The following is a 24,028-nucleotide window of genomic DNA, read 5'->3' on the forward strand; positions in this document are numbered from 1 at the left end:
TAATTCCTTTCTAGTCTTCCTCTACTGAGAACTACCAAATATTCTGAATTAGTATATTATTTTTACATATAATTTACATGTTTTTGTTGCTGTTTAGTCTCCAAGTCATGTCCAACTCTTTGTGACCCCATGGATTGTAGTCTGCCAGGCTCCTCAGTCCATGGGGTTTCCCAGGCAGACATACTGGACTGGATTGTCATTGCCTTCATCTCCTGCATTGGCAGGTGGATTCTTAACCACTGAGTCATCAGGAAAGTCCAATTTATATTTTAAAACATCTATATTTCAATGAACAATATATAGTATGGTTTGTAAGCATTTCACATTTTATAAATTATATAATTAAAATAACATTCTTTTGAGGCTTTATTTTTTTGTGTGCAGCATTGTGTTTTTACTGTTACATTTACACACACATACACTTACACGTATAGTTAACTCATTTTAACTACTAGTGATATTCCACTGGATGTATACCCTAAAATTGATTTACTTATTCTCCAGCTGGTGGGTATTTGTATTGTTATATTGCTTATATTATTCGCTGTTTAAAAATGCTACACTTCCATGTCCTCATTTGCACATATGCAAGTGTTTCTATGGGTTATGTATCATGCAGGGATTCAAAGATCAATTTGAATCAGTTCTAATGAGGTGGATAAAACTGGAGCCTATTATACAGAGTGAAGTAAGCCAGAAAGAAAAACACCAATACAGTATACTAACGCATATATATGGAATTTAGAAAGATGATAATAATAACCCTATATATGAGTCAGCAAAAGAGACACAGATGTATAGAACAGTCTTTTGGACTCTGTGGGTGAAGATGAGGATGTGATGATTTGAGAAATTATCATTGAAACATGTATATTATCATATGTGAAACAGATCGCCAGTCCAGGTTCAATGCATGAGACAGGGTGCTCAGGGCTGGTGCACTGGGATAACCCAGAGGGATGGGATGGGGAGGGAGGTGGGAGGCGGGTTCAGGATGGGGAACACATGTTCACCCAAGGCTGATTTATGTCAGTGTATGGCAAAACCACTACAATATTGTAAAGTAATTAAAATAAATAAATAAATAACAAAGATAATTTTCTCAAGAATAAATCAAAATCTGTTAATCGGTCTTGAGCTAATGAAAGAAAATAGTTCAATCTCTGCCTCAGTATAATTTCTGTTCAATTTATTTATGAATATTGTGTATTCACATAGGTTGATGTTCTATTTGGTTAGTAAAATAGTAATAATAATTGTGTGCATGCTAAGTCATGTCTGACTCTTTACTACCCCATGGAGCCTGGCAGGCTCCTCTGCTCCTGGAATTCTTCAGGCAAGAATACTGGAGTAGGTTGCCACGTCCACTCTCCAGGGGATCTTCCCGACCCAGGGATCAAACCAACATCTCTTATGTCTCCTGCATTGGCAGGTGGATTCTATGCCACTAGTGGCACCTGGGAAGCCCATGAAAAAATAAGTGATATTATTAAATATACTAGTTTGTGTCTTCATACATTTGTATATCATTCTGGGATAGTGGGATCATACATTTGTGCACCATTTTTAAATTTGTACGTCACACATTTGTATATCAGTCAGGGATATAGTGGGATTTAGCTTTGCCTGAATGTTAAATTTTACCATCAGCCATTTAGTTTATGCATATTGGTACAGGTGGCTCAGAGGGTAAAGTGTCTGCCTACAATGCGGGAGACCCAGGTTTGATCCCTGGGTCGGGAAGATCCCCTGGAGAAGGAAATGGCAGCCCACTCCAGTATTCTTGCCTGGAAAATCCCATGGACAGAGAAGTCTGGTAGGCTATAGTCCATGGGGTCGCAAAGAGTCAGACATGACTGAGCGACTTCACTTTCACTTTCAGTCATGTCTAAAAATGAATTTTACTAGATATCACTAAATATCTCCTATGTGACAATACCAATTTATCCCAAAGTTCATGAATTTCAAGTTCTTCCAATTATAAACATTTAGTATCATACTGCTTTTTGATTTTGACCAATTTTAGGAGTGTGCAATAGAAAAGTATTTTGACTTTAATTTTCATCTCTTAATTTCTATGAAGCACTTTTTGTCTTTTGATTATTGTACTGGAATATCCTCTACTGTGAATTTTTTTTTTTTTGCCCATATGTTTTTCTGGGCTATTTTTAAATTGATTTGTAGGATTTCTTTCTATGGAGTATATGTTTTTCTGTGCTGTGTTGTACTTATTTGTCCAGTCGCCTCCAAGTTTTGCAACCCTATGGACTGTAGCTGTCAGGCTTCTCTATCCGTGCAGATTCTCCAGGCATGAATACTGAGGTGGGTCACGTTGCCCTCCTTCAGGGGATCTTCCCAACCCAGAGATAGAACTCAGGTCTCCCACACTGCAGGCAGATTCTTCACCATCTGAGCCACTGGGTTTTTCTACTATATTGTAAATATTTCCTTCTAATTATATATCATTTAAAAATCTTGCTAACAAAGGTCCATCTAGTCAAAGCTATGGTTTTTCCAGTAGTCATGTATGGATGTGAGAGTTGAACTTATAAAGAAAGCTGAGCACCGAAGAATTGATGCTTATGAACTGCGGTATTAGAGAAGATTCTTGAGAGTCCCTTGGACAGCAAGCAGATCCAACCAGTCAATCCTAAAGGAATTCAGTCCTGAATATTCATGGAAGGACTGATGCTGAAGCTGAAACTCCAATACTTTGACCACCTGATGAGAACTGACTCATTTGAAAAGACCCTGATGCTGGGAATGAATGAAGGCGGGAGGAAAAGGGGACAACAGAGGATGAGATGGTTGGATGGCATCACTGACTCAATGGACATGAGCTTGAGTAAGCTCTGGGAGTTGGTGATGGAGAGGGAAGCCAGATCTGCTGCAGTCCATGGGGTTGCAGAGTCAGACATGACTGAGCGACTGAACTGAAAAAATCTTGTTTATGGTATATTTAGCTAAAGAGATTTGTAAAAAACATAATAATAATAAGGACTGGGACTTATTTACAGGTCTTCAGTAAAACAGAAGGCATTTGATATTTTCAGTTGCTAAAATTCAATACAAGAAATTAGAGGGGAAAATACAAAGAAATGCAGAGAGTGTGAAGGTCAAGGATCACTGCTGGCTTTCAGGAATCCAGCAATTCAGGGAAGCTGCCACCACATACAACCACCTGCCAGGGCCACACTCTTGCCTACATATTTTGGTGAAAAATAATGGCTTCTTTATCCATCCTGTCTTTCTGCTCTCACCGGATTACCTTTAGTTGGTAGAATCCAAGCAGAGGTTTTAGCTGGCAAGGGCAGGAGATATGTAGTTGCCAGATTTTTAGACTCTACACTTAAAAGAAGTGCATAGAAGGGCATGGATGCTACTGAGTATTGACAGATTTTTGCTTGTCTATCTTCTTTGAGAAATCTTTCTTCATATTAAAGACATAGCTACTGTAGGTCACATTTTTTTCTAAGCATTGTAAAGTTTTGACACTCACATATGTCTTCAATCTGCCAGAAGTTAACTTTAAAAACGTGTATGTTAGTAGGTCATTAGATATTTAAGCTCAAAATTTACAAAACTTTTGAGATGTGAAGGTTATAAAAATGGCTTGTTATTCTAACATGAAGAAATTATATCCAATATTGTATATATAAATGACAGGTAATCAAGAAACATTTCTTTAGCATTTTAGTTAGAATACCTTGTTCTATATAATGCAGCCTTAGTCAATACTTCATTTATCACCTCATTAATTTTCAATATTTAAAGAGTAACAGAAGTGCTAAATGTACCTGTTAAGTTTATAGGATATAGATTCAAATAGACTAACTTTGTTGCTTCCTTATAATTCATTTATTTTCTACTTGCATTTGCATTAAATAAATTATGAGTAGAGTTAGCATTAATAGGATATCTGGTTATTTTTCATTGTTAACATTGCCAAAACTTTATTGGCAACTAGAGTTTAAATAGGGTAATTTATATTTATAAAGCTAGTATACAAGACATGCTATCACAAGTTGGCTACTGCTCATCTTTAATTTGAATACAGAATTTGAAATGGACATGTTCCATGTGGATTACCAAATTATTTCAAGCAACAAAACTCAAGAGCTAAGAACATATAAATATATCTGAACAATATCCTTGGGATAATGGACATTTCTCAAATGGGATTTTTAGAAAATTAAATGTGCAGAGGTGACAACAAGAAGGCATCTGAGCCCAGAGGTAATGTCTAACAAATGGGTATCATAAACATTTGCCAGATCAGCTTTTGAGAAGACAATGCTATAATCAATCAAAAAGGTGTACTTTAGTTTTTCAATGGATGGTTGGTTAAAAGACCCAGTTCCTTTCTATTGAATGAAAGTGGGATAACTATAAATGAATACAGCTAGTAGAATCTTCAATGAAGAATATTTTGAAGAAATAAAGTTTAAAGATGTCATGAACAATAGGCCTAAATCATTCTTCGATAGTGAATTTGGCCAATAACAAATTATTCAGATTCTTAAGTATAAAATGACAGAAATTTATTTAGGAGGATTCACATTAACATTTTAAAAAATTATTATATTTTTAACATGTAGTTCAACAACAAAAATGTAAATTGATGGAATTTTAAATATAAATATCCAAAACTTATATGGAGATAATATAGTATAGTGATTAAGTTTGGGAATTCTATAGGCAGAGCTCCTCAACTAAATTTCCATATCTGCATTTATGAGGTATGTCACCTTGGGCAAGTAACAACTTTTCTGTGCTTTGTTTTTCCTCCTCTTCTCACTGGGGATAATAGTACTTCCCTCATAGTTACATCTGCATCTGCTGCTGCTGCTAAGTTGCTTCAGTCTTGTCCGACTCTGTGCAACCCCATATATGGCAGCCCACCAGGCTCCCCTGTCTAGTTGATAGTAAATAAATGTAAGCTATTATTTTTCACTGATATTTAATGTTTAAATAATGTTAAATATCTCTGCGTGCCTTTTAAATAAAATCTAAGTCCCATACTATAGTCCACCTCACCCTTGTCTAGCTTCAATCTTTACCTCTTTCTTTTCTTTTGCTAATACAAGGTGTTTTATTTTTATATTTAATTTTATTGAAAAAATCTATATATATTTTATAATCATTCTATTTAATTACATTGAATACATATAATAGGTTTTAAAGTTTCTGATTTAATATAAAATTTCTAAAAGAAGAATAATCTACCTTGATGTTTCTAAATTTATGGAAAAAACACGTTTATAAAAATTTTCTTCACAAAATTTCACAAGGGCACTTAAAACCTAGGAAGATAATGGTTAAGGCATGGAATTTAGAAAAATGACTAATCTAAAAATGTCAAATTAGCCAGTTAACTTTTTCACAAAGTGAGTGCTTTTGCATTACTAGTGTTTTACTCTTTTTTTAAAAAGATTAAATTTATTTATTTTGAGTGGAGGCTAATTACTTTACAATATTGTATTGGTTTCGCCATAATCAACATGAATCTGCCACAGATGTACACATGTTCCCAATCGTTTACCCCCCTCCAACCTCCCTCCCCATACCATTCCTCTGGGTCATCCCAGTGCACCAGCCCAAGCTTTCTTATCCACCTCCAGCCAAATAACTCAAGCTGAAGTCTTCTCTTAGGCTTTTGTATTTGCTGATCTATCTGCCTACAATCTGCTACTCTCAGATCTCTTATTATAATTCAGATATCAAATCAGGTGATACCTCCTGAGACACAGTTCTTGAATAAACTGGAAATAGTAGACTCATCTTCCATATTATGTATCCTATCACCCTATCGCAAATTATTTCTACATGCAGTTCTTCTATCTTTTGTTAACATTTTTGTTTTCTGCCTTGTCTCACTAAAACATTGGCTCCATGTGAGCAGGAACTTTGTCTTTAGTGTTCTCTTCATCCCCAGAGCATAAACAGTTCCAATGGAGAAAGACAAAATTTAAACCTATGATTCAACGAATAATTTCTATGGTGATAAGTTAATTCCAATAGAGGAATAAAAGAGAAGACAAGATTTATGGACCAAAAAAGGAGTGACATTTCTACAACTCAGCCTTCAGAGAGAAATATAGTGAAAGACATCAGATTAAGGAATACATTCTTGAACGTGTATTGAGGGGCTGAGGGGATCTGGCTAGAGTAACCTATTAAGTTCTGCCCACTTCTATTATTGAATTATCCAGATCAGAGTGATGTATTATGGGGGATATATTATTGAGATCCTAATTTCTGATCTGCTCTTCTAACTTTAGAACAAGGCAATGGTAATTTTCTCTCACTGTACTTCCCTACCTTGTCCAGGAAAACACAACTACAGATTTAATTAATTTGTGTTGTATAAAGCACCTGAAAATATGTCTCATCTAGAACTTTGGTTGGAATAAGTTTCAGATTTCTCGAGGGCAAGTGTAATTATTAGCCATTTTTGAAACGAATGGAAGAGTGGTTTAACTCAAGGAGGGAGTTAATTCTGAGAGGCTGGAGGGATGGAAGAGCAATTGGATTCCCTAATGTTAGTCATTAGGGAATGCTGACTTCCCTGGTGGCTCAGATGGTAAAGCGTCTGTCTACAATGCAGGAGACCCGGGTTCAGTCTCTGGGTTGGGAAGATCCCCTGGAGAAGGAAATGGCAATCCACTCCAGGACTATTGCCTGGAAAATCTCATGGACAGAAGAGCCTGGTAGGCTACAGCCCATGGGGTCGCAAAGAGTCGGACATGACTGAGCAACTTCACTTTCACTTAATGTTAGTCAAGGTCTGACCAAGTTTGTCACAGATGTTTTATATCCAACCCATGTGGCCATCCATGCTTCATTTCTCTAAATCAAACTACAGTTGACTAAGAAACTAATTTTGGAGAAGAAGGATATCTGTACAAAAAACTAAATAAGATTATTCTTCACAACTCTGAAGGATGAAGACTGAAGAGATTTAATTTGCTTCAGAAAAGTAAAGGAATGGGACATTTTCTTCCTTCCAATGTGGTGTAGCATTTTCATACCAGGTATGTTATAATTTATTTATTGGTGAAGGAAAGACAGAGAAGCTCATGGTCTTCTTAGTAGAGTATAACTAAAACTGTTGATAATGGGTGAACCAAATGCTTTTCCTTTCTAGGTACTCAAGGGTCTCTGTACTTTCCTGATACCACTAATCATAGAGGCATCTATTAACACAATATCTTTTAACTTATTTTTTTGGAGTATCTGTTACAGCTGTGCATCATAGGAGACACTGTACACTGTCTTCTCAGTCTATCTTTTCTTCTCCCTCATGAATAAAATCTTGATTTTGCTTCCAGCAATAACTGAAGCATATCAGGCAGTAGTATATCATGACAGTCAAATAATAATCCAATACTTTAGTCTGACAAATACTTCATTTTTCCAGCTTCCCTTGCTGGGAAATTTATCCATATAGCCCTATTTTGGACAAAGAAGGATATCAGAATGTCTGACACAAGTTTTGCATTCCTGATGAAAGGGACATATATGGTAAACAGTACCTCCTTCTTTTTGCCTTGAATATGCCCAGTGTTAAAGTAGCCATCTTGCGACCATGTCACAACAGTCATGAGAACAAAAAGTGAACATAGTAGGAATGCCATAACAAAAAAGGAGCATGGCCCCTTGTAACCTAGGTTTAGCAACTGAATCAGGACCTGCTTACCTTTTTTCTCTTCACAGGTCTTATATAATTAACATAAAGCCTGGCTGTTTAAGCCATGTTTAAATTTACTATTGCTGCTGCTGTTTATTTGCTAAGTTGTGTCCGACTCTGTGGCTCCATGGACTATAGCCCGCCAGGTTCCCTCCATGGGATTTCCCAGACAAGAACACTTCAGTGGGTTGCCATTTTCTTTTCTAGGGGATTTTCCCAAGACAGGGATCAAACCTCCATCTCTTGCTTGGCAGGCACACTCTTTACCACTGAGCTCTCTGGGAAGGCCCTAGGTTTACCTTGAAGCCAAAAGCAGCATCTCAACTGTTTCTACTAGTCCATTAGCTATTCCCAGTGATTATATAATGAATGCACCAAAAAGACAGTTGAAATAAAATATAACTTAAAGGCTTGTTCTAAAATATCTCTTCATTTTAATCTCAGGAAAATGCAATTCTATCTATGACTATCATTACATAGAGCAGGTGTCATTAATAAGGATGGTCATAAAAAGCCTGCTTATGCTAAACTTAGAATTGTGAGAAGCTAGGCAAGTGGGATTAATCTGAATTAAGCTATTTACTCTATTTGCCTTGAATGTGCTTATTTAGCATGCTCTTTCTAATCTCTGTGTCTTTCTTTATCCTGTTCTCTTTGCCTGGAATACAGTCCACCATTTCTTTCTGTGATCCACCAACACAATCTTTAATACTACCTCATTCATGAATCCTAACCTGATCTGCCCTAGCCAAATTTCCTCTCTCCTGCCTCTAAATCCTCTGAATATGAATACTAGCACTCCTCTGCATCTCATAGTGTTCTCTCATATTCCAGAAACAAAGGCGGAATAATTTTAAGGGGAACATACCACAGAATGGCAGAGGTGGGATTAAAAATAACTGGATACAGGGATCCAAACACAAAACATGTTCTTTTCCATTTTCCCCCACGTCTGCACACCTTAGCAAATTCTCTCATGTTCAGAAATTAATTACTCCATCTAAGAATTTAAGGAATATAAAATATGTGGCCTAGTAGAATCTTCTATATCACAAAAAATATTTTATAAAATCAGTATTCAGAGTACATGTTAATTTACCAATATATGTGAAAACTTGTAATTGATCTAAAACTGAGTAAAGGCATTATGAAGTGAAATGGCCTCAAGAAAAATTATGTATAATATGCTTGCAAGAAAACCCAAACAAACAAAAACATAATCACAATACCCTGTGATAAGAGCTATATAGCTGTGGATACAGACTACTGCAAAAGAAGTGTTAAGAAGTAGACTAACTGTGGCTGAAGGAGTCAGGGTAAGCCTAGTAGGGAAATGTTTGAAATGGTCTTGAAGTTGAACAGTTCAATTGATGCCACAGGTGGATAGGGCATACTGAAAGAAAAAAGAAGCCTGGATACAAGAGTCTAAGGCTGGAAACCAAAGTATACTTGGAGAATGAGAAGTAACTTCCTTCAAAGATAGAACCTGTATGGTTATGCAATGATTAAGATCATTGCAGATATGTGCTGATAGAAAGGCTGCCATTGTAAAACTCAGAAGTGACACTTAGGAACAAATACAGTTAACAGCTGATGTGCCACTGCTTCCAGGGCCTTCCTCAACAAAGGAGCTCAGCACAGAGCCATTGAATCAGAAAATCTTAGAAGCATTTACTGACCTGGTGATATTCAGGGACAACTTTGAAGTAGACTATAAACATTTAATTCAAGATTTGAGACTGAAACAGTTTTGAGACTGGAAAAATATTTATCGATGTATGTCTGCCCTTTTTTAAAAAAAAATAATTGCTTTTATACTCTTTTCCCAATTCTACAGCCTTCTATCTTCATAATGATGCATATCCTATAATGAACAGCCAGAATCATTAAGAAAAAAAAACTGACTTCAAGTCTTTTCTTTTCAAGCATTTCTTTCTTTTTTTTTCCTTTGACAAGCACAAGCAGTAGTTCACAGCAATGACAAAGAAGTCAATGATTTTACTCATTCCAGACTCCTGAGCATCCTATACAATTTCAAATTCAGGTATGGCTACAAAGTCCAGTATCTTTGCATCAATAATCTCACATTACATAGAATTTAAATGCTAGAAAAGGAAATTTAAGTTTCTTTTTTTAACCGCACTGACATTTTAGACAAAGAAAAATATAAAATGATGCAGAACAAAGAAAGACCATTATGTAAACACAGAGCCATGAGTTGAAAAATGTCACCAGCCCTGTCAGAAGGAAAAAAAAAAAAAAAGGAAAGAGGAAAGCAGATTAAGAAACATTTGCCCTTCTGAGCACATCGCAGTGATTATATTTGAGCAATAAGCCACAGCACTGTTACTTTTAGTCCATCACACAGCAATATCTGTAAACACAATTTGCTTGGATTTTCATTTGTCTTTGGGAGCACTTCACAGGAAATCACAGTATATACAACAGTTCTCAGGGTTTAAAAGTATGTATTGAACATCACTTTGTTAATTTAACTTGTGTTAATGATGTAACAATTCTAGCACAGGTTAGGAAAAAAAAACTTGAAATAAACAAGGAGAAAGAATCATATCTCAGTATTATGTCTCTTGACTGTATTTTCACAAACAATAATTTGATTCCAATTACCTTTTGAATCCCATGTGAATATCTTTGATGCTATAACCTTTTCAATTTTGCAATTTCTGTAAGAATTTTCATTCACCTGACTTCTCGATAAAATTCATAGAACTCATTTGATTTTTTCAAATATTCTAACAGTAAAGAATACAATTTAACTCTCACTGATGTAATTAGTCTACATCTTATTATGATACTGGTAAAATAAATTCATTTTGTTCATATAACAATTGATGTAATCCACTTATGGTTTTCAGTGATTCTCAGTCTATGAGCTTCTACCTGTTTAAGTGTCAGAAAGCTGATTTTAGTGTAACACAATAGTTCTATATAAATTTATTTTTAACAAGACAATTTAACAAAAAAGCAAAACAAACTAAATCTTAGCTATTCTTCAGTGTAAAATCATCTGAAACCATCCAGTTATCGTTAAGGGCTGACTAACTATAACTAACACACATGTATTGCGTATGTTTTGCAATGACAGGTAGGAACTCAAGCCCTGGGTTCCCATTCATTAAAAAGTTTAATTGTACTTCTTAAATATTTCATGGGGAGAATACTGTTATTTTAAAGTATATAAATAAATAAGTTCAAAGTCACATATTACTTAAACTTTCTGAACCTATTGTTTCAACCATAAAATAGCGATAACTAAAATACCTGTAATTTTTGAAGTTGTTAGGGTCAAATTAAATTATATACATGGAAGAGAGTTGTAAACTTCAAATTGATAATCAAATGTTGAATATTACTTCATGTGGTGTATTGCAATTACTAATAAGTATTTAGCATCAGTGTTTGGCCTTTTTTTTTTTTTTTTCTCCCAAAATACTTACTGGTATAGACAAGTTGAAAGCCTTCATCTGTCCCTTCAGAATCAGAATTAAATTCTAGCCAGAGCTGGTTTGAAGTACTACTAAGTGTCAGTCCTCGCATAGACGCACCAGTAAAAGCACCTAGGAGATGAGTTGTTTTATCTTTTCCATCATAAATCTGCAAGATATATTTACAATTAAAATGAAAATGTGTAAATAATAAACAATTCTGAGCATGTATTTATATTTATGAAGAAAATGAGCAATTACACTCCCCAAATCATGTCATTACATGTTTCCCAAGAAAAACCGCATATATCATTAATTGACTTTACAAATGTCACAGTAAGAGAGTTAAGACTCACATGGATAATTTTCCTATTTCAAGTTCAGTAGACACTAAGTAACACTCAAACTCATGTTATAAAGTTTTTGCTCTTATTTTAAAAACAATGCTTTTTTATGGCAGACAATTTAAAATTGAGCATTGGTTGGTTGGTTGTTGTTCTGAACTTTCTCAAGGGCACCAAACACCTGGTTTTCTAATAACATGATTAATATAAAATATACTTGCTTCTTTGTACATTCTATTTATCCACACCTTTTAACTTATTTAATTTTTGATACTTTAAAAATGCTAAAAAGGTGCTAAATGCTTTTAGAAACTGATTTAACAAGGCAAAAAATACAAAACAAAACTGATACCTTCCCAAAGATCCCTACCTCATTCCCATTCTTCTGAAAGGGTAGCCTCTCACTGTCCTCTAATTTGCTTTATCTTATCAAAGCATTATAGACATTTCTTCACGTCAGTAGATATAAATTCTTGCTTTTGAGAACTGGGTAATATTTCATCCAGTTACACTATCACAACTTGCCTTACCATTTCTATATTAACAATTAACATTCCTATATTAACAAACATTTTTGTCACTAAAAGTGATCCTGAAAAAAACACCTTTTACATATTATCTCATATTTCTCTTTGGTACTTGTATTTCAGCAAGAAAGGTTTCATACATTTAATACATTGAATTTGGGTGCTCAAATGTAGCCATATTGTCAAATTATTTTCCAAAAAGTGTACAGTAATTAAACTGAGGATTTGTCAACAATGCATATTGCCATTCTTTTTTAAGGCATGTATTTTTAGTGTGGTAGCTATTACTCCCAATGGTGTGAAAATTAGTTCTTAGAGTTGATAAAACCTTGGATATGATGATGATTTGTTGACCTACAAAGACCAACTCTAACTGACAAATCTCATTCCACAGTACTTAGTTTTATGAAGTTGAATCTGGGGGCTTCTTCTGCAAATGATAACAAATAGAAAAAGTTGAAAATACTTCTGAAAGTTACTTGTATTTTGCCAAAATTGTCTTACTTCTGACCTATCATAAGAGTAAAATTTATGTCACTAAACTTCTAATCTGGTGATCTTGCCAAAGCACCAATATTCCCCCAAAGTGGTATTCATTATGTTCACGTCATCTAAGAGATGATACTTAGATGGTACATGATGGAAGTTTTATTATCACTACATTAATTTGTATGATATATGTTTCTTGTGCTAAATTGTTGGATTTAATTTGATTACCTATTTATAATGTTTTCTAAAATTTGTAACTAAAAGCTGATGTATAACTTTTTTATTTTTATCAAATTATCCCTATAAGGTTTTAGATATGTTTATGTTGGCAAAGTAAATTAGAAAAAAATTACTATATTTCATAATCTAATTTATTCAAATAAAATAGTGAGTTTTTTGATCTATGGATTCAGGTATTCGTCAATCCAAGGAAATGTTCTTGAGTTCTGGTTTATTTAATTATTCCCTGTATATTTTATTATTTTATGTCCATTTTGAATGCCTATTATTTACATATTCAGTCTCCAAATTGCATTGTAATTCTTTTACATATTTTTCTTCTGAAATTTATCTCTATTCCCTCTATATTATGGCTTTTCTTCCACTGGAACTTTCATATTAACAATTAAATTTTCAGCAGTAACTAATCTCTTTTTATATCTTCTATTAAAATCTTAAATTTTAAGTTCTACTAATAGGTCAGTCAAGTTCTACAAAGTCAATCTGTCTGTCTTTGCTTTCTTCCCTTTCTTTCCCTAGTTTCTGTTTTTGGTACACAAATTGCATTATCATATCAAGATTGTTGAGAGAAATATCAATAACCTCAGATACGCAGATGACATCACCCTTATGGCAGAAAGTGAAGAGGAACTAAAGAGACTCTTTATGAAAGCGAATGAGGAGAGTAAAAAGCTGGCTTAAAACTCATCATTCAAGAACTAAGATCATGGCATCCAGTCCCATTACTTCATGGCAAATAGATGGGGAAACAATGGAAATAGTGACAGACTTTATTTTCTTGAGCTCCAAAATCACCGCAAATGGTGACTGTAGCCATGAAATTAAAAGACGCTTGCTCCTTGGAAGAAAAGCTATGGCCAACCTAGGCAGCATATTAAAAAGCACAGACATTATATTGCTGACAAAGGTCCACCTAGTAAAAGCTATGGTTTTTCCAGTGGTCATGTATGGTTGTGAGAGTTGGACTATAAACAAAACTGAGCACCCTAGAATGGATGTTTTTGAACTGTGGTGTTAGAGAAGACTCTTGAGAGTCCCTTGGAATGCAAGAAGATCAAACCAGTCCATCCCAAAGGAAATCTGTCCTGAATATTCATTGGAAGTACCGATGCTGAAGATGAAGCTCTGATACTTTGGCCAGCTGATGAAACAAGCTGACTCATTGGAAATGACCCTGATGCTGGGAAAGACTGAAGGCAGGAGGAGAAGGGACGACAGAGGATGAGATGTTTGTATGGCATCACCAACTTGATGGACATGAGTTTGTGGAAGCTCTGGGAGTTGGTGATGCACAGGGAAGTCTGGCATGCTACAGTCCATGGGGTTGCAGATGCGGACACGACTAAACAATTGAACTGAACTTATAGTTTTATATCTTATTACAGATACAGGTTTTAAACATTGCAAAGACAACAATGCTTTTATTTAACATGCTTTATAAATGTAGCTTTGTTCAGAGCCCCTAGTATTCTTTTCTAACAACATTTTATAACTTTTCTGCCCAGACGTTGTTAAGTTTCCAGTGTCTAGACATTTCCTGCTCTCTCCGTTTGTGCCCGTGGTACTCTAAAGCTTCATACTATAACCCTCCAGCCTCCACAAATTTATTTATTTATTTTTTTACCAATGAAAAGGAGGTGGAAATAAGAGTGAGAAAGAGAGGAAGTGAGTCATAAAATCAATTCAACGTGCTCACTAAATTCCTAACAGCAAACATCTTACTGGTCTCCCTTTTATTTTTAAAAGGTCTGTCATTTTTTTTTAATGTGTTGACTATTTAAGGAATATTTGACTTCTAAATAAAGGGCTGTATGGATAATTCCCTAAAATTATATGGCAGTACCAGAAACCCCTCTTGAAATCTAATTATGATACAAATATAGTTCTGTTAGGTATCAGCAAGAATTTATCTTCAACAAAGCCGAAGCAAATGTTGAGGTTGTTAGGTCAGGAATATTTTTGTTTGTTTGTCTGAGTACATAAGAGTCAACTTTTCATTTCTTAAGAATGGCACTCATGAGGAATAATTCAGAGACAAAGAAACATTACTTGTCAGGAAAAACAACCTTTGTGTTTGAGTTTCAAATGTTCATTATGCTCATAAATCGACTTCTGAAAACAGTTATATTATGACTCTATATATGCTGTAGTTTATAAGTCCTGTGTTTGGAGGTACACAATCACAATCAAACCATGTAACCAACTGACCCAGTGGATCTAATTTGTAGTTAATACTGTCAAAGTAACCACATAGAATAGGCTTCCCTGATAGCTAGGATGGTAAAGAATCCTTCTACAATGCAGAAGACCTGGGTTCATTTCCTGGGTCAGTAAGAGCCCCTGGAAAGGGAATGGCAACTCACTCCAGTATTCTTGCCTGGAGAATGCCATGGACAGAGGAACCTGGCAGGCTAAAGCCCATGGGGTCATAAAAGTTGGACACGACTTGAGTGACTAACACAACCACATAGAATTTTTTCCTTTTATTTCTCTTACTGCTAACAATCATATAATTTCATTCATATGTTAAATATAAATAAGTTTTCTTGGATTCAACTAGTTCTGCTTTCAAGTGTGGATACATTTTAAGAACTTTCAGTTTGTCAAAAACAACCAAATAAAGGGGAAATATAAATAAATAGTAGTTGTAATTGAGTAAATGGAAATTGAAATATACTTTTAACTTTAAAAAAAGGCCTCTCCTAATTTTTTTCCTCAAATTTTCAGTGGTAATAATAATAATAACAATAATAATAAAAAGAGCTTAACAATAGCAGAGACCCTTATTTCACTCCACATATATAACCCAAAGAAAAATTTCAAAAATAACCCAACTGTCTGCCACAGGAGATACATATTTATATTAATTTTTTTCAAGACAGAAGCACCCTTTTTGCTTTTTTCAAAAGAAACTTTATTTAAGAAATGATTTCTAAATAATCATTGAAGAAGAATTTATGAAAACGGAGCTGAATTTTCAAATGAAAATAATTATCTTAAACTCAGCTGGGAGAATCTAATTTAGCACCAGAGCTAACTACCATTTATTTAACAATGTAAAGTCAAAAGGCAGAAAACAAATAATGTAGAAGCACCAGTATAATTATCAAAATTAAATGAAGTGTGATCATTCAGCTATGAAATTTCAGAAGTGTATATAAATTCTTAGGTCAAAATGAAAAGCAAGTGTTAATTAGAAGGCTTTATAAAGAGAAGAGTTTTATAGTTATGATCAAGTCAATGCTGTTTAACCTCTAAATAAAATACTTCATGTATTCAAATATATATGAACTCATAAAAGCAACAAGGAAGGAAAAATCAGTATATACAGTCAAAGACTAACTATGTTTGAAATATATATGAATGCAATCATACAAATAGGAAAATAAAACAAACAAAATGTGTCTTACATTTTAAAACAAATTTATGGTACAGAGTGATTATGTCAGGTTTGATCAGAATCTCACAGAAACATTGAGTTTATTACTTCTTTTTATTTTCTATTTAAAAACAGGATATTTAAGTATATTTTTATTTATTTGAGCTTTCTTTTTCTAAAGGACATTATTATTTTTGAGATATGTCTTAATATCTATTTTTAGTTTTCAGAAATTTAGAAAGCTAAGGAAACTGTAATACATACAGAAGCTCAGAGAGGACTTGAGCGCTCCCATGCCCCCATAGGAATAGTCTCACCTTATTTAGTGCTTAATTCAGATAATGAATTACTTTTATGTGAAATGTAGAATTCAGGTTTTCTCAAGAATTAATATGGTGAAAGGCATTGCAGGCTTTAATAACATTAACGAAGCTTTTTGAAAAGACAAATTTGTTATAAAATTGCAATTAATTTGGTAGTCTTACATAAGAATAGATGAGAACTTGAATATTGCCATGTTTCAATTATCAAACCTTTTGTAATGAATCGGGGTTTGACATTTGTACAGACCATCCCATTTTTAAAAGGTCAAACCCTATATTATGAACTGCTTCAGTCAGTTCAGTTCAGTTCAGTTCAGTTGCTCAGTCCTGTCCAACACTTTGAGATCCCATGGACTACAGCACCCCAGGCTTCCCTGTCTATCACCAACTAACCAGAGTTTACTCAAACTCATGTCCATTGAGTCGATGATGCCATCCAGCCATCTCATCCTCAGTCGTCCCCTTCTCATCCCGCTTTCAATCTTTCCCAGCATCAGGGTTTTTTCCAAGGAGTCCATTCTTTGCATCAGGTGGCCAAAGTACTGGAGTTTCAGCTTCAGCATCAGTCCTTCCAGTGAACACCCAGGACTGATCTCTTTTCGGATGGACTGGTTGGATCTCCTTGCAGTCCAAGGGACTCTCAAAAGTCTTCTCCAACACTACAGTTCAAAAGCACCAATTCTTCGGCGCTCAGCTTTATTCACAGTCCAACTCTCACATCCATACATGATCACTGGAAAAACCATAGCCTTGACTAGATGGACCTTTGTTGGCAAAGTAATGTAAAGCTTTTTAATATGCTGTCTAAGTTGGTCATAACTTTCCTCCCAAAGAACAAGCGTCTTTTAATTAAATGGCTACATTCACCATCTGCAGTGATTTTGAAGCTCAAAATATAAAGTCTGTCACTGTTTCCACTGTTTCCCCATCTATTTGCCATGAAGTGATGGGACCGGATGCCATGATCTTAGTTTTCTGAATGTTGAGCTTTAAGTTGACTTTTTCACTGTCCACTTTCACTTTCAAGAGGCTCTTTAGCTCTTCTTCACTTTCTGCCATAAGGGTGGTGTCATCTGCATATCTGATGGTATTGATATTTCTCCCAGCAATCTTGATTCCAGCTTGTGCTTCCTCCAGACCAGTGTTTCTCAAGATGTACTCTGCATATAAGTTAAATAAGCAGAGTGACAATATACAGCCTTGATGTACTCCTTTTCCTATTTGGAACCAGCCTGTTGTTCCATGTTCAGCTCTAATTGTTGCTTCCTGACCTGCATACAGGTTTCTCAAGAGGCAGGTCAGGTGGTATGGTATTCCCATCTCTTTCAGAATTTTCCACAGTTGGTGGTGATCCACACAGTCAAAGGCTTTGGAAAGGTCAATAAAGCAGAAATATATATTTTTTCTGGAACTCCCTTGCTTTTTCGATGACCAAACAGATGTTGGCAATTTGATTTCTGGTTTCACTGCCTTTTCTAAATCCAGCTTGCACATCTGGAAGTTCAAAGTTCACATATTGCTGAAGCCTGGCTTGGAGAATTTTGAGTATGTGAGCATGTGACATGAGTGCAACTGTGTGGTAGTTTGCACATTCTTTGGCATTGCCTTTCTTTGGGATTGGAATGAAAAATGACACTTTCCAGTCCAGTGGCCAGTGCTGAGTTTTCTAAATTTGCTGGCATATTGAGCACATCACTTTCACAGCATCATCTTTCAGGATTTGAAATAGCTCAACTGGAATTCCATCACCTCCACTAGCTTTGTTCATAGTGATGCTTCCTAAGGTCCACTTAACTTCACATTCCAGGATGTCTGGCTCTAGGTGAGTGATCACACCCTTGTGATTATGTGCTTATGGACACTCAAAGCTGTTGTTGTTGCTAATGTCATAAGAAATGTATTAGAAAGTATATTCCCACTCATTACTCTAATGAATTAGAAAATAAGGTGTTATCTGGACCCAAGAGCAAAAAAAGTAACATCAAAAGAGAGAAATTACACGTGTACATGAGCATAATTATTCAAACCTTCAAATTATTCCTGCTCATGGATACTAGAATTTTCAATTTGGCCGTTTGTTTTATAGGTTGATTAAGAATTTATATAATTTTTGTAATGAGTTGAGTTAGATCTCAAATTTTGAAAAAGAAAAAAATAATTTTTTCAAAATATTTCAAATCTACAATGTTCTCTCCAAAGACAATATGTAACAAAAGAGAACATTTGTTTGTACTCAGATCTTTATATATCTTTACCACAGTTATATAATGTGTAGTCAATTATAAGAGCTAGTGTGCTTCAGTGAGGGAGTTGGGAGTGAAATGAAGGGTCAGGTTTTCAGGAGCCTTAGCTTTGTGGTTCTGTTGAAGTCCCAACTCTACCCTAAAAGCTGACTGGCATGTCACACACCATTTTAGTTCCGTGATCTTCAGTATGAGAAAAAATGAAGGGTTTTGTGAGGCCTAATAATAACACTCTGTGATTTGGTTGTCAAATGCAGACATTTTCCCTGGTAGCTCAGCTCGTAAAGAATCTGCCTGCAATGCAGTAGACCCTGGTTTGATTATCGGGCTGGGAAGATCTTCTGGAGAAGGGATAGGCTCCCCACTCCAGTATTCTGGCCTAAAGAATTCCATGGACTGTATAGTCTATGGGGTCACAAAGAGTCAGAGACAACTTTCAATTTCACTTTCTATTTCTACATAAGAAATAAGTCTTTAAACTTCACAATGCCAACTATAGTAAGAGATTATCTTTTGTCCCCCTGCTACATTCCTTTATCTAAACATAATGCTTAACTTTTTTCTGAAAATAAAAACAAATACAGTGATAACAAAAACATAAATAATAGTTCTGATTAGTATTCAATTTTTGTCCTATTCAGCTGACAAGCAGAGCAACTTACTATTGACTGTTTAAAGCCTGCATATGATAAACACCACCTAAAAATGTTAATTAAAATAATTAATTAAGCTATATAGTTTGAGTGATGGATTGGGAAGTTCAATATTCTTGCCTGCTGAAGGTACTATAACCAAACAAAGATATATTCATAATTCCCAAACTTGCTGGTCATCACAAAATCTGGAGAGCTTTATAAAAGGCCTTAATCCCAGGTGGAGATGAACTAAACCAATTTTCCCTAGATCTACTGAAACTTAACTAGTTTGGTTACAGATCAGTTCAGTTTAGTCGCTCAGTCGTGTCCAACTCTTTGTGACTCCATGAACCTCAGAATGCCAGGCCTCCCTGTCTATCATCAACTCCTGGAGTTCACCCAAACCCATGTACATTGAGTCAGTGATGCCATCCATCCATCTCATCCTCTGTCGTCCCCTTCTCCTCCTGCCCTCAATCTTTCCCAGCATCAGGGTCTTTTCAAATGAGTCAGCTCTTTCCATCAGGTGGCCAAAGTATTGGAGTTTCAGCTTCAGCATCACTCCTTCCAATAAATATTCAGATAACTAAGGTGTTTATAAGAAGGAGGAGGGGGAGAGAGAGTGGGTGAGTGAGTAAATGAGAATCAGCTTAGATGATGGGTTCTCAGAAAGGAAAGTTGTGTGTGTGTGTGTGTGTGTACAGATATAGATTAAAATACATACTTCATTTATTATTTGTTTTGTTCTTTGCTCTCAGTCAAGGGATAAAAGGTTCAGTAATAGGCTAATTGTTTTTCTTATTTCTTCCTATGTCCTAGTTGGAATGGAGCAAAAGAAATGATTACTAAGTTTAATACTGGAAAGTCCTGTGGTGAAGATGGCCTCTGATGGATTCAGTTCAGTTCAGCTCAGTCTCTCAGTCATGTCTGATTCTTTGTGACCCCATGGACTGCAGCACGCCAGGCTTCCCTGTCCATCACTAACTCCCAGATCTTCCTAAAACTTATGTCCATCAAGTCGGTAATGCCATCTAACCATCTCTTCCTCTCTTGTCCCTTATCCTCCTGCCCTCAATCTTTCCCAGCAATAGGGTCTTTTCTAAGGTGTCAGTTCTTTGCATCAGGTAGCCAAAGTATCAGAGTTTCAGGTTCAACATCAGTCCTTCCAATGAACACCCAGGACTGATCTCCTTTAGGATGGACTGGTTGGATCTTCTTGCAGTCTAAGGGACTCTCAACAGTCTTCTCCAACAACACACTTCAAAATCATCAGTTCTTTAGCATATGGTCCAGATTTCTTTAGGGTCCAGGTTTCACATTAATACATGACTACTGAAAAAAACCATAGCTTTGTCTAGAAGGGCCTTTGTCGGCAAGGTAATATCTCTGGTTTTCAATGTGCTGTCTAGGTTGGTCATAGTTTTTCTTCCAAGGAGCAAACATCTTTTCATTTCATGGCTGCAGTCATCATCTGTAGTGATTTTGGAGCCCAAGAAAATAAAGTCTGTCACTGTTTCCACTGTTTCCCCATCTATTTGTCATGAAGTTGTTTGGTGGTTAGAATAGGAAAAAGGAGTCCAGAATGGTGGTGGCTAAAAGACAAGGAAGGGAAAAGCCCGCAAAATATAGAAAGGAAAGTCTCAGGACCGGAGTGAGGACCTCAGGTAGAACAAACAGCACTCCTGGCTAGCCCAATTTACATAGGGCAGGCCTGGTGGGTGGGGGAGAAGATATATATAAAAAGAGGAGCCAAAGGGCCAGGTCTCTCTCCCTCTCTCTGTCTCTTTCTCACTCTCTGTCTCTCTGTCTCTGTCTCTCTGTCTCTCTCTCTGTCTCTCACTCTCTCTCTCTCTGTCTCTTTCTCACTCTCTGTCTCTCTGTCTCTCACTCTGTCTCTCACTGTCTTTCTCTTGCTCTCTCTCTCTCTCTGTCTCTCACTCTCTTTCTATCTCTCTCTCTCTCTCTCTCTATGTCTCTCTGTCTTTCTCTTGCTCTCTCTCTGTCTCTTTCTCACTCTCTGTCTCTCTGTCTCTTACTCTCTCACTGTCTTTCTCTTGCTCTCTCTCTGTCTCTTAGATCTCTCTCTACTCTTCACGTCTTTTGGGTAGGCATGCCCTCATGCCTCAAGGATATATTTTCCAAATAAAACTGAACTGTAACATGGATCTGTAACACTGATCTGTCCAAGAGCTGTGACACAGTCTGTCAGTCCAAGGTCTGTCTGAAGGCTGTAATGCTGGTCCATCACTTCAAATTTTTGTTGTGACAATACAGAACTGAGGAAATTACACCCTCCCCTGACAAAGGGATGGGACTGGATGCCATGATCCTAGTTTTCTGAATGTTGCGTTAGTTTGCAGTTAGGCAAATTACCTTCCATCCTGAGAGGACTCTGGCTTTACCAATCTCTGAGAATTAATCATTTGCCCACTGCAAAGTACACTGTGTACCTGTGCATGCCTAACTGTGCCTGAGTCAATAGGTATCTTTGAACTGATAGTTGTTCTTGGGATTATTGAGAATAACATATAGGCATTTTACATTTTATACTGGTGGAGAGACCATGAAGACAAACAGTGTTTAAAAGCCCATCCCCAATGGTCTCTATAGAGTGACTTACCAGTCATTTTAAAATAATAATTTAGAATAAATCCCACATTAACCTATTAGTAGGAGGATGATTGAATTGTTATGCTTTCAGGTTAATATTTAGTAAATAATCTTTTCAACTTTGGAAAACATATTCATTCTAAGAAAGATAAAAATAAAAAAAATTATGGGAATATATACTTTTATTCTTTCACTCATGAAAGAAAAATCACTATTTAATGAAATCCACTACAGAGCTTGAAATTGAGTTTTCCTGCCTTCCTTTGTCTCTCACCATCAAATCCCCTCACACTGTCACTCATTACTGAATTCCATTCTTCCTCAAGGTAACACACATAACAAATGCATATGACCTTATTCCAAATGATAAGACATTAATCAGAAAGCATTCTGCGAAACATATAGGACTATTTTTTTTAACAGGTATCACCAATTATTCCAAATGGATTTTCCAAGTAATAAACATTATTTAGTATGGAAAATTAATATATAAATTTCAAGCAACATTGAGAGGAGAAAAATATTCTAGGAAGCATGGTGGTAGACAGGGGGAAGCATTTTGTGACTTTTAACTTATAAATGCATGTTTATTATTGTTACTTATGTGATACAGATTAGTAGCTACACTCATACTTCTGATCTATGTCTTGTTACATTTTTTTTTTCCCCATAGTTAGCCAGGAAAAAAAGAAAAGAAAAGAAAAAGCACTGGCTTACTTTTAAGTACAAGGTTTCCATTAATCTCAATTTGACTCCAATTTAGCAAATAAATTTATTTTTAACAGGAAAACCCAAAAAATGAGCTAGAAATTGAAGATATTATATACAAAGTGAAGTTTTGTTGCCTATAGGGCAAAAGCACAAAAACCAATAATGGCTTTAATAATAAAATTGCATACATCCAGGTGTACTGAAGGAAATCTTTCCCATACCTACACAAATGCTGCAAGCATACAGAACTGTTTGTGCTAGACAACAAACAATTATCACCAAATTAATATTCTTTTTAAAAGGACATAATTTATAATGTTAAAATCACCACTTCAATAAAAATCCCCAACCCCAATCTGGGATATCACAATTTTTTTTTTCAAAATTAGTGAAAATAGAATATCTTAAATTTCTTAGCTGGATTAAGGACATTTTGATGATGAGAAAAATATATGTGATCATTTAAAAAATATTTATACGTGATTTTATAGAAGTGTTTACCATTATTCCAATAATGAATATCAACTATATTTATCAAAATATTTAATTTGCAAAACATGGATCAATACATATTAAATATATATTTACTATATCATTTTCAAACAAATTTTTGGCCACACCTTGCAGTCTACAGGATTTTAGTTACCTGGTCAGAGACAGAATCTGGGGCCACAGCAATTAATGTACCAGGTCCTAACCACTGGACCACCAGCAAATTTCCCTTATTTATATCTTTAAATGTGATCATTTCAAATTTTTAAAATAAATTTTAAAAAATTACTTCAATGTTTATTATTGACACAGTATATTTTTCTTAAATAATGTATAGATATTGTTAGTTTGATTTATTCATAAATTATAAAATTTCCATAGTCATAAATGCATAGAGTTTTCCTTGTATCAACAGAGTTAAATAAGTTACTTAAAAAACATCAAAATAAAAATAAAAAAATTACCATTTATGGGTTGATTATGTTTCATAGATAAATAATGTGTAATTTAAACCTATGAATGGCAAAATAAATTTATAGTCGATTATATACACACATTAATGAATACTTACTGATTAAAATGATCAAAATATAAATATTCTGAGTTCACTTACCTTAAGAACATCTCCTTGTGCTAAATGAAATGTTCTGGCTGAAATATTGATTCCCTTTCCTGCTTGAACCTGAATACTATAAATGCATTCATGGTTGTTTTCATAGTTCAGTGGATAATTTGGAGAGAGCAAAATGCCTTCATTATTTGTTGCAGATGCACCACATTCAGCTGCAGGTAAAACAGAATATTGAAAAAACACAGTTTAATAGAAAGCATTATCATTTAAAGTAATGTAAAGTATGTAAGTGTAGATGTATTTTACTTTAACTAGAGTTTAACATGAA

At 35.2% G+C, this 24,028-nt stretch overlaps 1 protein-coding gene across 1 annotated transcript in view; it reads right to left on the reverse strand.

Annotated features, from left to right (window-relative positions):
* Positions 1-3,374, reverse strand: part of LOC108637476 (CUB and sushi domain-containing protein 3-like) — a 95,803-nt gene extending 92,429 nt beyond the window's left edge. Inside the window, exon 1 of the mRNA XM_018058090.1 lies at positions 3,269-3,374. Coding sequence (XP_017913579.1) covers positions 3,269-3,374 — 106 coding nt within the window. The remainder of the gene's footprint in view (positions 1-3,268) is intronic.

Source organism: Capra hircus, chromosome 14 (genome assembly GCF_001704415.2).
Source record: "Capra hircus breed San Clemente chromosome 14, ASM170441v1, whole genome shotgun sequence".
In the NCBI taxonomy this organism is placed as follows: Eukaryota; Metazoa; Chordata; class Mammalia; order Artiodactyla; family Bovidae; genus Capra; species Capra hircus.